Source organism: Furipterus horrens, unplaced genomic scaffold (assembly GCF_987537825.1).
Source record: "Furipterus horrens unplaced genomic scaffold, mFurHor1.1.pri manual_scaffold_6, whole genome shotgun sequence".
Taxonomy (NCBI): Eukaryota; Metazoa; Chordata; class Mammalia; order Chiroptera; family Furipteridae; genus Furipterus; species Furipterus horrens.
This window is the reverse complement of record NW_028327176.1, coordinates 8,529,985-8,543,391: the sequence shown is the minus strand read 5'-3', so window position 1 is coordinate 8,543,391 and position 13,407 is coordinate 8,529,985. Positions and strand designations below refer to the sequence as shown.

General features: G+C 45.2%; 1 protein-coding gene across 1 annotated transcript in view; it reads right to left on the bottom strand.

The window, feature by feature from the left end:
- Positions 1-3,261: 3,261 nt before the first annotated feature.
- The window catches only part of KCNS3 (potassium voltage-gated channel modifier subfamily S member 3), a 34,448-nt gene continuing 24,302 nt past the window's right edge, over positions 3,262-13,407 (bottom strand). The window contains exon 3 of the mRNA XM_090280162.1: positions 3,262-5,254. Within this exon, the coding sequence (XP_090136288.1) occupies positions 3,720-5,195 (1,476 nt within the window). The 5' untranslated portion in view covers positions 5,196-5,254 and the 3' untranslated portion in view covers positions 3,262-3,719. The remainder of the gene's footprint in view (positions 5,255-13,407) is intronic.

Genomic DNA, 13,407 nt, shown 5'->3' with positions numbered 1-13,407 from the left:
TTGACGCATTTTTACAGCCTCATAACCACGATCTTGTTATTTCCTCCTTTTCAAACACCAAGACACTGAGGCTGAGAGAGGGGCAGTGGCTTCCCCAAGCTTATTCAGAGATAATCAGCAGATCTGGAATGCAAACAAGAGGTATTCTGACTCTAGTCCCATTGTTTTCTTCCATCTTCAAATCTATCCCATCTCAGGGGCATTTTCAATTTTCCCAAAACGTTTATGATACACTTAAAAGTTGTTTCAACATTAAATGTGATCCTTCTAGTCTAGATTTATATGTCTTCATTTTAAATTAGCATTGGCGTCTTTTCACGCAATGATATTCCAACAATTACCTTTCGGCGGACACCTGTAAATGTCTTGACAGTCAAATTGTGTTTGATTTTATTAATGTAGCACAATCTAGTCCTGCATACCTACTACCTGAGATAAGCCAAAAGGAGCCTTGCGTTATAATAACACATGGAAGATCATCTATAAAGTGCACACTATGCACAAGGCACTGCACCAGATACGTGACATAGGGTGGCCAATTTAATCCCTACACTATCCCTATATGAAGGTCAGTGTCAACCCATATACAGAAGAGAAGACAGATGCCCAGAGATGTTTAAAGAGGTTGTCTATGATCAGAGACAAAATGATTATACAGGATTAGAACTTAAGTTCTTGTGACACCAAAACCCATGTTCTAATCAACTGTTCCCTTTTCCCAACCAATGAGCATTTACGTTAGCACACCATTAAAATAAAGGTTTCTTTGTAGCTGTGTAACTTTGATGTAGTGGGCTGACTATCAGCCTCTGAAGATATCCAGGTCCTAATCCCTGGAACCTGAAAATATTACCTTATATGACAAAAGGGACTTTGCACATGTCATTACATTGGGGGTCCTGACATGGGGATATCACCGTGGGTTCTCTGAGCGGCTCCTAAATGTGATCACATATCCTTATAAAAGTGAGGAAGACAGAAGTGTGACACAGAAGAGGACAAGGCACATTGGAATGATACGTCCACAGGCTAAACAATGCAGGCAGCTGCAGGAAGCTGGAACAGCCACCCGGTGGATTTCCCCTCCCCTCCCCCACCGGCCTCTAAAAGGAACTAGCCCTGCACCATCTTGTTTTTAGCCTGAGACTCAGTTAAAAACTTCTGTTCTCCTGAACTGTGAGGAGATACGATTCTGTTGTTTCAAGCCACCGCATGCATGAGTAACTTGTCACGGCAGCCCTAGGAAACAAACACTCTCAGGAAAGAGCCCACCATCTTATCTTATCAAGCGGGAAGAAAAGTAGTCAAGCTGCCTGGGTTGTGGGAAAGCTGAGACAGGCGTAACCCAAGAAGACACTGCAGCTTTTTGTCACTAGAGGTCTAATGACATGGCAGAGATTCTGATGGGAGACTACACTAGGGACTGAGGTAAAAAGGCTCTGGGGAGAAATTTCCAGTTGGCCAAGTCCAGAAGGAAGCCACTGCCCCACACACTGCCGAGCGCTCGGAAGCCATCTCCAGGAATTAATATGCAACGCAGGCAGAAACCCCAACTCCTGTATGGCTCCGACCATAAGAGCTCCCAGTAGAGGGGTCTAGGCTTGAAAGCTCCCCTTCAGACCCCACCACTGGCTGAGAGATTTTTCAATTCTTAGAGAATCACATCCCTCCCACTCCATCTGCATTCTGGGTCAAGGAAGGACCTCAAAGCCTGCTCCAGCTTCAAGGGCGTTCTATGCAGTACAGCTCTATAAACAAACGAGTCTGCCTTGTGTGCCGGGAGAGGAAAGGTACATAAGCCAGACTTTTCCCCTCGCGTCTCACCCTAGAAAAGCAAAGTCTGACAGTTTGTTGCTCTTTACCTTTTCAGATGACCCCTGTCCTAATAGGTCTTTAAAACCACTCCGGAATACAGCAGAGCAGAGGCACAGCTCCAAGTCCTCAGCCCAACCCCTTGGCTCACTACACGAACTTAAGCAAGCCCCTTTTCCTGTGAACCTGTTTCCTCATCTTAAAATGGGGACAGTAATAAACCCTTGATGCTAGGAATACTGCAAGGAATAAGTGAGATTACATAGGTAGGGCACCTATGTAGTAGTTTATTATTATTTTTGTTGCTGTTATTACTACTTTATTATTACCACTACTGTTACTATTCCTATTACTGTTACTATTATTTTTACTATCATACATAAGCAGTCTTAAGTTACTACACTAACTGGGAAATGTTTAATAAAAACAGATCCCAAATTCTATTGCTATGCTTCAAAGCTACATTTCTGCCAACATCAAAGGCATTTGGGGAAAAAGGACGATTTTTTTTTTAAATGGGCAAAAAGATGACACCTATGCATGCAATAAGCCTCCAGATTTAAAAGTGACTATAAACCCCGTTCAGTTATATCCATCTCAGAAGTCACGGAAACGTTGAGAAGAGGGATGAGTCAGAGTTGCCTTCATCAGATAACCTACAGACAGGGTCCTTTCAATGAAATGCATCTGCAAACATAAAAAGGTGGATAAAATTCCACGTGGCTCTTCCATGCAAATTATCTCAGGGAAAGAACCCAGCCTGACAGCGTGAGTTAGAGTCACTGCACATCTCCGAAATCAAGGCTTTAGCTAAATTCCCTCCGCAGGGGAGAGAATGGCTCTGTCCCCGCTCTGGAAATGAGTCATGTACGTCTTCTCTTGTCATAAGAGGTTTCTACATAACCTGAAGATATTACTGTCTCTAAGGCTATTTTTAAAATGTTGGCTCATTTTATGGGTGTTGGCATAGATTTTCTCAGTAACTTCAATTCCACCCTTGTGGCCAAAATGAATCACATTTGTGTGTACATGTCTCCTTTCTTCCACTAACTGAATGTGCATCTCTGCCTATGAGCACGTTAGGTTTACTCTGTGCAGCATAATTTTCAGGTGATGATATTTTATCTTAGAAAATTATAAAACGCAACACATATACTGGAAATATATATGTAGGGGCCCATGTTTCATTCATATATGCCAATCTGACTATGTCCTAAACATGCATGTGTTTAATCAGTTTACACTGGATAGTGTGTTTTATGATGGAGACTAACCACCACAAGCCTCCTGAAGCAAAGAACTAGCCCATTGTTGAGGTATATCCAAAACTCAGAAACATACAGAAAGGCCTCTGGAAGCCCGAAAAAGAGAATTTTCCTTCCAGATCAGTTTTGAACGTATTGAATTGCACTCAGTTGACATAAAAACATACAACCAAGACATTCTCCATACTGAATTAGGCAGTTTATTAGGCTCCTAATTTCCATGTCTAGAACATGAACATGGATTTACATGCACTGTCTCATGTTGTGGATCTTACATGCATGTAGCCTTCAGTCAGCTGGGCCTTTGACACTGGTTGTCAGTAACTGACAGCTCAATGTGAGTAAAAGACAAACACAGAACGATACACACACTGTAGCGACAAATACCACCCAATACCCTTTTTTTTTCCAAAATCATATCACAACTCCTTCTTGTAAAAATAAATTTCATAACAAGGCATTTAATTCACTCCACTGAGAAAAATAAAGAGGATTCTATCATTTCGGAGCAATGAATGTCCAACTATGGCTGAAAGGTACACCCTGAGAATTAAATGATTTTAACGAACCCATTGAGGTTTATAAAGCTGTGTTAACCTATCATCGGGAAGGGACGCGAGATACAGGCACACACGTCCCTGCTCATTTGGCTGTGCACTTCTCCAAGGATGCCCTGTTGTAAACGTCCTCATTGTCTTCGATGCTTGACGCGTCCGTGGAATCAGGATCGCCCACCACGATTCCCACAGAAGACAGGCTGGTAATGAAGGCGTGCATCCGCTGTGCATAAATATCCCTAATGTTATAGTAAGGTAGCTCATGACACTTCTCTGGTGGGTCCTCACCACTCTGGTCCACATCAATGTCCTTCTGCTTCTGGTAGTACTTGGAAAACTTGTTGAAGATAATGGTGATGGGAAGGGCCACCACCAAGATGCCACAGATGATGCATGTGCTGGCGATAAGCTTCCCAGCCAAGGTGACCGGGTGGGTGTCTCCATAGCCCACAGTTGTCATGCTGATGGTGGCCCACCACCAGCAGATGGGGATGCTGGTGAGGCTGGACGTCTGGTCATCTTTCTCCACCGAGTAGATGAGCACAGAAAAGATGGAAATGCCCACAGACAGGAAGAGAAGCAGCAGCCCAACCTCATGGTAGCTGTGCCTCAGCGTGGCACCTAGCGACCGAAGTCCTACCGAGTGCCGGGCAAGCTTGAGAATTCGGAAAATCCTCATGAGCCGGAGGATCTGGACCACCTTACCCATGTTCTCAATGTCCTCGCTCTCATCCTCCTTGGTGTCTACAGCCAGCGTGGCATAGAAGGGAATAATGGAGACAAAGTCGATTATGTTCAGAGGGTTTTTCCAGAATTTCTTTTGACAGGGAGCAGCCATCAGCCGGATGGTGAGCTCACCAGTGAACCAAGCAATGCACACGATCTCCACAGCCTCCAGCACAGGGTCCTCCACCTGTCCCTCCTTGTTCTGCAACTCCGACATGCTGTGGACACACATGGCCACGATGGAGGCCAGCACCACGCTCAGGGAAGAGATAGCGATGAGCTTGGCAGACAGGCAGTAGGCGGGGTTTTCCATCCGAATCCAGATCTTCTTCCGGAGCTGACCGAATCGCAACGTGTCAAACTTCTGCAGATCCTTCTCAAACAGAGAGGACTCTTCAAAGGAGGAGTCGGTGCTCACGTCGTTGCTCTTCTGGTCCCAGTCCTTCTCGTGGCTCTCGTCCTTGCGTTCCTGGTAGCGGTTACTGCAACAGGAGTCAATGAAGAGCTCATTGAGGCCCCAGTACTCGATCTCCTGGCAGAACGAGAACACGCACAGCTCCTCCATGACATGCAGCTTCCCTGTGTAATAAAAATTCAAAACATATCTGAACAACGAGGGGTTCCGATCAAAATAGTACTCTTTGTCGGCCACGCTGTAGTCATCGCACAGCTCCAGGATGGCCTCTTCCGAGTGGCAGGTGAGCAGCTTCCCGAGTCTGGTATGTGGAAACCGCAGGAGGGTGCTTTGGTCGACAGACTGCTTAAAGCCCCCCACATTCAAGTTGACAAGTTCCTCGTCTTGTCCAGGGCGATGGAAAAACTCACCAAACACCATGGTGGACACAGGATGCAGGGAGCTGACTGGGAAGGAAGACGAGGAGGTTCACGCTGCACCTGGAAGGAGCACAAGACGGCATTAGCACTGATCTGCAGTGCCTGGCCAAGCTTATTTTTAATCTGCCCTTTCCAGGATGATGGGTTACCTTCCACAGAAAGGCAGGAAATGAAATAAAAAAAGGGATAGTACATTTACACATTTTGCCTAAAAAGAAAAAGAAAAATATCAACACAAAACAGTTTTGTTTTCCAAAAACTGGGGTTCATAAATCCATATTTTAGGAAAAAGAAAAGACATCCATATAATTTTTATGAACACCAATTCTTATTTCTCTATTTATTAAGCATCCAAAATTTATTTCCCACCTCACAAAAAGCAATGAATTTTGGATCACTTACGCAATACAAGCATTTCCAGTCTCAACCAAGAGGAGCCGGTGTTTGGAAATGCTCAGTGCAGATGTGTCAGGCTTGTGCTGCCCGGCTAGTAGCTAATCTCTTCCCGTCCCCAGGGCTCGGTCCTGCACCCTCAAAAACACAGCTCTCCCTTCTGATCCGCAGCCCGCCCCCAACTGGAGGCTCAGCTCAACTCCCCCAAAAGATGTAGGTTTCCCCTTATGTTTCAGTGTTTCTCTCCTGTAAGAGAAAGCCCTGTTCCCTGTGTTTGAATGTGGACAATCAGGAGGATATAATTATTTCCCTGTCCTCAAGGACCTTATATCTTAAAGATCCTGTTACACTGCATGGGATGGCATTTCAGGCACACCCACAGAGGAGGAACCTGACTGGGGAAACCTTTTTCAGTTAAATGCACTATCAGTTTCCTGACACAAACACCTCCTCTCCCACCTCCTCCCTCCCCTCACAAACCATCTCCCAATCTATGCCAGCGAAGTCTATGCTGGCCCAGCACATAGAACCCTGTTTTCAGTCCTGCCACTAACCAGGATGCATTGTACCAGGCCATTCAATACAATGGTGCTTCCTCAGAACAGATGATGCAGATAAACCAAAGGTAGGAGACTGTCATATGAGCTGAGCCATAAGGGAAAAGAGAACTGCCAACAGCAGGCACCAAAGTGTGAGCAAAAGCCACATTGTGAACAGACCATTCCTCACTTAACGCCCACAGGTTCTACGGTGCTAACTGGAAGAACTTACGACAAATCCAATTTTACCATGGGCTAGATTGGTATGAACAGGAGTTCAGCTCCTATGGCATCTCATCAAAACCGGAACAAAACAACTTAACTCTGAAGGAAGTGATGTTATTCAAGCACCTGCTATACAACTGTCTGAAGAGTCCGTAGGCAAGACCACTGAACAATCTTAGCCAGCCAGTGGACGTGGCTGTTTCTGTGACTGTGACTGAGAAAGACCCCAGGGTCCACAGGGTGGAAGACTGCTGGGGGGCAGGCTGGGGCCCAGGAGATAGGATGCAGTAGAACAGGTAAGAGGAGGTGAGCAGACTCAAACTCAGACAGCAATGGTGTGTATAAGGAGGAAGTGACAAATGAAAGGAACACTTATAAAGTGTATAGAATTGATAGTGCTTGGTGTTGACTGGAAAGAGGGGACAAGGAACGGGAAGGCTCAAGGAGGGCATGTTTTCTACTCTGAAGAAATGGGCAGTTGGTGACATCATCTGAGGAAGAAACGATGTAAAAAAGAAATTTATTGTCCCTTATGTTTATGGAAAGTCAAGGCTGTCGCAGACCCAAGTGATTGCCCTTTGAAAAGGACACATCAGAGGCCACAGCCTTCTGCCGCCCCAGCAGGAAGCATATGGTCGTAAAGACATGGGCATTTCCTCCCAGGACACCAACGCTGAGTGTGCGCCCGTGAAACCAGAGACCATAGCGTGGCCTGACGCACCGTTTAGTTGTGTTGACCTCTTCGAAGAGACAGGACTTCTTTCTGCCTCTGCTTTCTATTTTTAGTTAGATATCTTCTTTGAAGAACCTAAATCAGAGCTCATGGCTTGGTCCAAATATTCCTGGAACTTCAGCTCCCTGAAAGCAAACTTCTGCTCATGGTAAGTATAGGAGTGAAACGTTCCAAGGAGCTAGTTTGAGCTAAGCCACCACTAAGACCTTAATGGATGTTACCTTCTGGTGGATTACTTTTCATCTCCTCGGCGTTCCCGAAAAGCCACAGAGAGCCAGCGCCTGCCTTCATGATACTATCTGCCTAAGCAGGTCTCATAATCCTCAGGTACAGGATCCATCTCCCAGGCCTCCCGCGGTCACTTCTCTAAAGAGTATAGTTATCGCCCATCATATCCATCCTCTTGCCTCTCCTCCTTGCTTATCATTCACTCTATGCCGGTAAGAAGCCCATTAGGAGGTCCCTTCATTCCACATATCTAATCAAAAGCAACACACATCCTAAAACCAATGGTTTCTTTTTGTGGGGCTTTCCTAACAGAGAAAAGGAACGCATCTCTGGAGCAGATCAAATGCTTCTGCTCAGAGGGCAAGCTGAGCTTCTCCAAGTCATAGGGGCCAGAGCACAGTGTCGGTTTCCTTGGCTGTGTCTGTCCCACGGCCGGTGTCAGGGGCAGGGACAAAGGAACTCCCACCCTCACACGCCACAGAGAGGTTTCCTTATAGGCCCACAGTGGCTCGCAAATGCCAACGTTCCCTTTATCACTTGGTTCCCCACGACGTCTAAAACCAGGATAAAAAGTTAATGGGGAATTTCGTTACAGGTAGATCAGAGTAACAGAGGGCCTGAACCCACTAACCCAGCCTGATAGAGCAAAGAGAGACGAGGCATTGTGTGCCTGCTGATGGAAGTATATACACAATTCTGCAGTATTCCAGACCACCAACCCCCACCAACAAAAGGCCTGAATTCGATCCAGCCTCTAGATCTTCTAGTTGAAATCAAATAGAGAGTTCAGAAAAAGCTGTTCAGTGAAACTATATAGGATGCAATCAGCACAATCCAGACTCTGGGAAACCATAAGACAAGTGACATGATCAAATAAGTGCTATATCAAGTAGGTTCAACGTGTGGGCTTTGTATGGATCCTGACTCCAACTAGTCAAACACTTAAAATAAAATATGAAAATCAGCAACAGTTGAACACTAGCTAAACACTTGATAACATAAAAGTATTGTTACTTGTGTGTGTATGTGTGTGCGTGTGTATAATTTCTTGTTTTCCAAAGATTTTATTTATTTATTTTTAGAGAGAGTGAGAGAAACATCAATGTGTGGTTGCCTCTTGTGCGCCCCCAACTGGGGACCTGGCCTGCAACCTAGGCATGTGCCCTGACTGGGAATCGAACCCGTGACACTTCGGTTCGCAGGCTGGCGCTCAACCCACTGAGCCACACCAGCCCGGGCAAAAGTATTGTTACTTTTTCAATGTGCTAATCATATTACAAGTATGCTCTTCAAAAAGCCCTTATCTTTTAGAAATACATACTAAAATATTATTGATAAAATTGTGCTGTGTTTGACATTTATGTCAAAATAATCTGTGGAGAGAAACGGAATGGGGGACATTAATCACTCAAGATGAACTAATAATTGTTGCAGCTGAGTGATGGGTACAGGGAAGTTTAATGTATGAGTGTCTCTACATTCATACGTGTTAAAATTTCCCATCAAAAATGTTTTCTGGAAAATTTGCTAAGCATCTTTTTGCATCCTGTACTGTGGTCTTTTAATATACACTCCTGTTCATCCCTTAATTCCCAGCAATTCATGCAGCTCCTGGACACCAGCAGGTATCAGTGAACGAATGAACTATTTCCTATAATTCTCCCAACAGTCCTAAGATCTTATACCCCAATGTTGCACGTAGGGGAACCTGAAGATCAGAGTATAGGCAACATTACCCAGCTTTTAGGGGGCAGACTCTTTCCACTGCACCTCAAATAGGAGTACTTAATTATTTTTTTCAAGAAGTGGGAGGGGGGAGGGAGGAGCTGATCTTCAAATTGACAACTTTTATTGTCATCCTTATTAAAGGATGCCGCAGTGTATGGTAAGGCATTTTTGTTACTAGCACGCCAAGGGCACGCAGGTTCTCAAATCAGGCACATCTGTGGATCCAGAAGGCACGTGGACACAGGCAGAGAAATCAACTCCTCTTTTGATTCGCTCCCTCAGGAAGAGGTGAGGCGCACAGGATCAACCCCCCTGCTACTACCAATGCAGCGTGCTTGTTCAGAGAACACTGTATACTGTATTCAGACAGCTGGTGCCTCTTGGTGTTTGTAAGACGGAAAAGAAAGGCAAAGATATCAAAAGTCCAAGATATTCACGGGGAACTTAAAAGAAAAACTATATTGATCCTCTTCCCTCCAAGTGATGCCTCTTAAGCCTTTTCAATGCCCTTAACCTCTTACCTCTCTCTCTGCTTCTTGCTCCCACACGCACGTGGAAAACACTCTTGAATCTGTGTCTATTCAGGCTGGCACATATGTGTGCACGTGTGTGCATCAGTGGCTTTGACATGCACTTGCTTTGCTCAGAAAAATAACACAAGTATAACAAATACAAACCAGTTTTTAATTGGGAAGAACCACTTTTTTTTTTTTCAGATTTAATGTGTTTTATTGATTAAAATATTACATTTGTGCCAATTTCCCTTCCCTCTGCTCCCCTCCACCCGGTGGCCCCCTCCCTCCAGTTGTCCCCCCCTTTTAGATTATGTCCATTAGTTGTGCATACAGTTCCTCCCAACCTCTCTCCGTCTATTCCATTCCCTCCTACCTTGATCCCCAATTCCTATATCATCTCCCTCCCTTTCCCCATTCCCCCTCCCTGTTGACCTCCCCCCAATATGCTTCCCGTACCCACAGTTCCTTTTCCACTCTCGTTGCCTATTTAGTTTGCCTTTGTTTCATCTCCCTAGCTTCTGTTTTTTTAAACCAGTCCCTTTAACATCTCATATAACAGTGGTTTGGATCTAATGAACTCTCTCAGTTTTATTTTGTCCTGGAAACACTTTCTCTGTCCTTCTATTCTGAATGACAATTTCGCTGGATAGAGTATTTGTGGTTGTAGGTTTTGGATTTTCATTACTTTGAATATTTCTTGCCAGTCCCTTCTTGCCTACAGGGTCTCCCTTGAGAAGTCAGCTGATAGTCTAATTGGGACCCCTTTGTACATAATTCTTTTCTTCTCTCTTGCTGCTTTTAAGATTCTCTCTTTATCTTTAATTTTTGACATTTTGATTATAATGTGTCTTGGAGTGGTTCTCCCTGGGTCCAGTCTCTTGGGAACTCTCCTTGCTTCCTGGACCTGCAAGTCTATTCCCTTCCCCAAGTCTGGGAAGTTCTCCTTTATTATATTTTCACTCAATTTTTCAAGTTCTAGTTCATCTTCCTCATTCTCTGGCAAACCAATGATTCTTATGTTGGGCCTTTTATAGCTGTCCCAGAGGTTTCTGATCCTCTCATTGTTGCTTCCCATTTCCTCTCGCTGCATTGGTTGACTGCTTGTTCCTTCTCCATATTCCAGTTTGTTGAAATGAACTCTGGATTTTTTTTCCTCACCATCTGTCTCGTATGCGGTTTTGTTCCTTTCGTTATGAATGTTTTTCGCTTCTTTCTTATCTTTTTCCTGCTCTTTTGTGAATTCTGTAAGCCACCTGATAACAATGGCCCAGAACTGAGCCTCTGACAGGTTTCTTATCTGTTCATCTGTCAGGTTCTCTATCTGTTGCCTGGTGAGTTGTGTCACCGGGATTTCTATAGTTGTCTGCCTCATGCTGACAGATGCGTTTTGTTTTCTTGGGCTGGCTATAGGGGGCAGGGGGCAGTGCCTGCGTACGCGTCACAAATCAGCGACCGGCGCCTGTCCGCGACCTATTTCGCAGCCCTGTGGTGCTTTCTTTGGGGGCGGGGGTTCAGGATGGATTCACACAGTTATTCCGCTAGGAGACCGGGATCCGTCCTCCCGTCCCCCTGGGCCTCACTGTTCAAGGCGATGCGGCGGCTGCTCTCCCCAGCGCTGGGGTCGCGCACCGCCAGGGGCTTGCGCAGCCGGGACTCCTCGCCGGGGTCGCGCACCACCAGGGGCTTGCGCAGCCGGGATTCCTCGCCGCCCGCCGCTCCGGGTGCGACCGCAAACAGCACTGCCCTCTTTAACTCTTACCTGCCCAAATGGCACCGCTGGTTTATAACTTCATATGTTGGGCTTCCGTGTAGTTTTATTTTCTGGAATTTCTAGTTATCCTTTGTTTTGAAGTAGTTGTATTCCTCTCTAGTTGTAGAGGGAGACCTAGCGTGTCCGTCTAAGCCTCCATCTTGGCCCGGAAGAACCACTTTTTTAAGTCAATTTTATAAAAGGAAATAAAAACCTAGATTTCTCTTTCCTTCCCACTTGTCCAAAATCTACATTAGTCCTCTCATCAAAGAAAAAATAGGGGGGCATTTTTCTGCATTAATACTACCATCTGTTGGGAACATTTTTCTAATAAAGCTGCATTTCATTGTATTCATTTTTTAATTGTTTTTGTTTTAAAAAGAGGTAGGTCATACTAAATTCTATTTCTGTCTATGCCATGTGAGAATATTTCAAATAAAACCAAGCAAATATAAAGAAAAATGAAAATCTAAACTCGACCCACACTCATGGATTGAGCACACAACACCAGTGATGATTTTCTCTTACAGCAACCCGCAGCACACTGGCGCGGGTCACACAGGAAGAGAGAGAGAGAGAGAGAGAGAGAGAGAGAGAGAGAGAGAGAGAGAGAGAGAGAGAGACAGAGACAGAGAGAGAGAGAGAGAGAGAGAGAGAACATGAGAAGTCAATGATGGGGCCAGAGCAGATGAATCGTCAACGGAATTATACAGTCCACCCTGATCGTGAACTTGGAAATGAAGAGGCTGATAGTCCTTGGAGCAGGCCTTCATGCATCGGAGTATTTTTACCACAGCTAACATAGTGCAGTCCTGAGAAAGAAATAGCTGTTTATGCAACATCTAGAAACACATGCCCAGAGCCAGAGAGCAGAACATACAAAAAAGCAAAGAGCCTTCTGGATTTCGGTCTTTGTTTCCCAGGACACCCTAAGGTTCTGGCCTGGAGCCATCCTCCAAACAACTCAGGCCAGCCCCCGGAGGGCGCCTGGCTCTAACATGGGTCTCAATGGCCGAGCAGACAGCAAGGAAAGCGCCCTCCTAGGTCTGTTCCACCTGTGACATGTTCTTACACCACGGGCACAGCTGACATAACGCAGATGGCACAGGTCCGAGTAGTCACAGGCCCCAGGTCAGCTATTTCAGAACATTCACAACCTAAACCCAACTTTTATATGTTGAGCCGAACGAAATGAATGGATGGGGTCCCCTTATCCATGCTGAATTGAAAAAAAGAGTAAAAGGCTAGGGCTGCACACACTTGTGTTTGAGTTGCTATTTCCCGGCTACGTGAACTTGGGAAGGTAGATTCTTGATCTATAAAAGATGACAGACCCACTTCGATGGTAAAATGACAAATGCAAAAGTCTTTCAAAAACAAAACAGAAGATACGTATCAAGCCTTACTCCAAAAAATAGGAGATGGAGATAAGAGTACCTCTACCTTCCCCTTCCTGCCCCTGGACCTCTATTTAATGGAGGTCTCCCCACTGGAAATGCCAGGGATCCCTGTAATGCACATAGCTCATCTCTAAGCAGAGGATTGCTCAGACGGCTGAATGATTTAATGAGCCAAGTAGCCAGAAATCGATCCTATTTGTGAAAAGCAAAGAATCACAGAGAGAGGAGTTTCAACCAGAAACAGGGAAAATGTGGACTTTGCCACACAAGAGGGGAGCCTTACCTCTGCAGTAGGTATGCCATCAAGTCTCCAACTGAGTCCCTTCACAGGGAGGAACCCACGCACAAATGGCTAGTGGTGACACTCTGGTGTCCAGGGGAGATACTTTTGGAGAATGTGAATACACGTAGGCCAGAGTAATATTTCCCCCCACAACTTCCAAACTTTACTCACCTTCTCCCATAGTCCTTCAGGTGCCCTTTTATTTTGGTACCCGCAAGATACTACAATGTGTTTTACAGACTTACACCCCTCAAGTCTGATCATCACTGTCATTAGCCTAAGCACTTCCATGAAAGCGATGACATATTGTCCTGGTCTGCAGCGTTAACTGCTGCCTGTAGTCTAGTGTGCAAGATATTCCCTTTTATCTGAAAGAATGAACAAAGGCTCTAATGTTTTTGTCCAAGAGCTTACAGAAT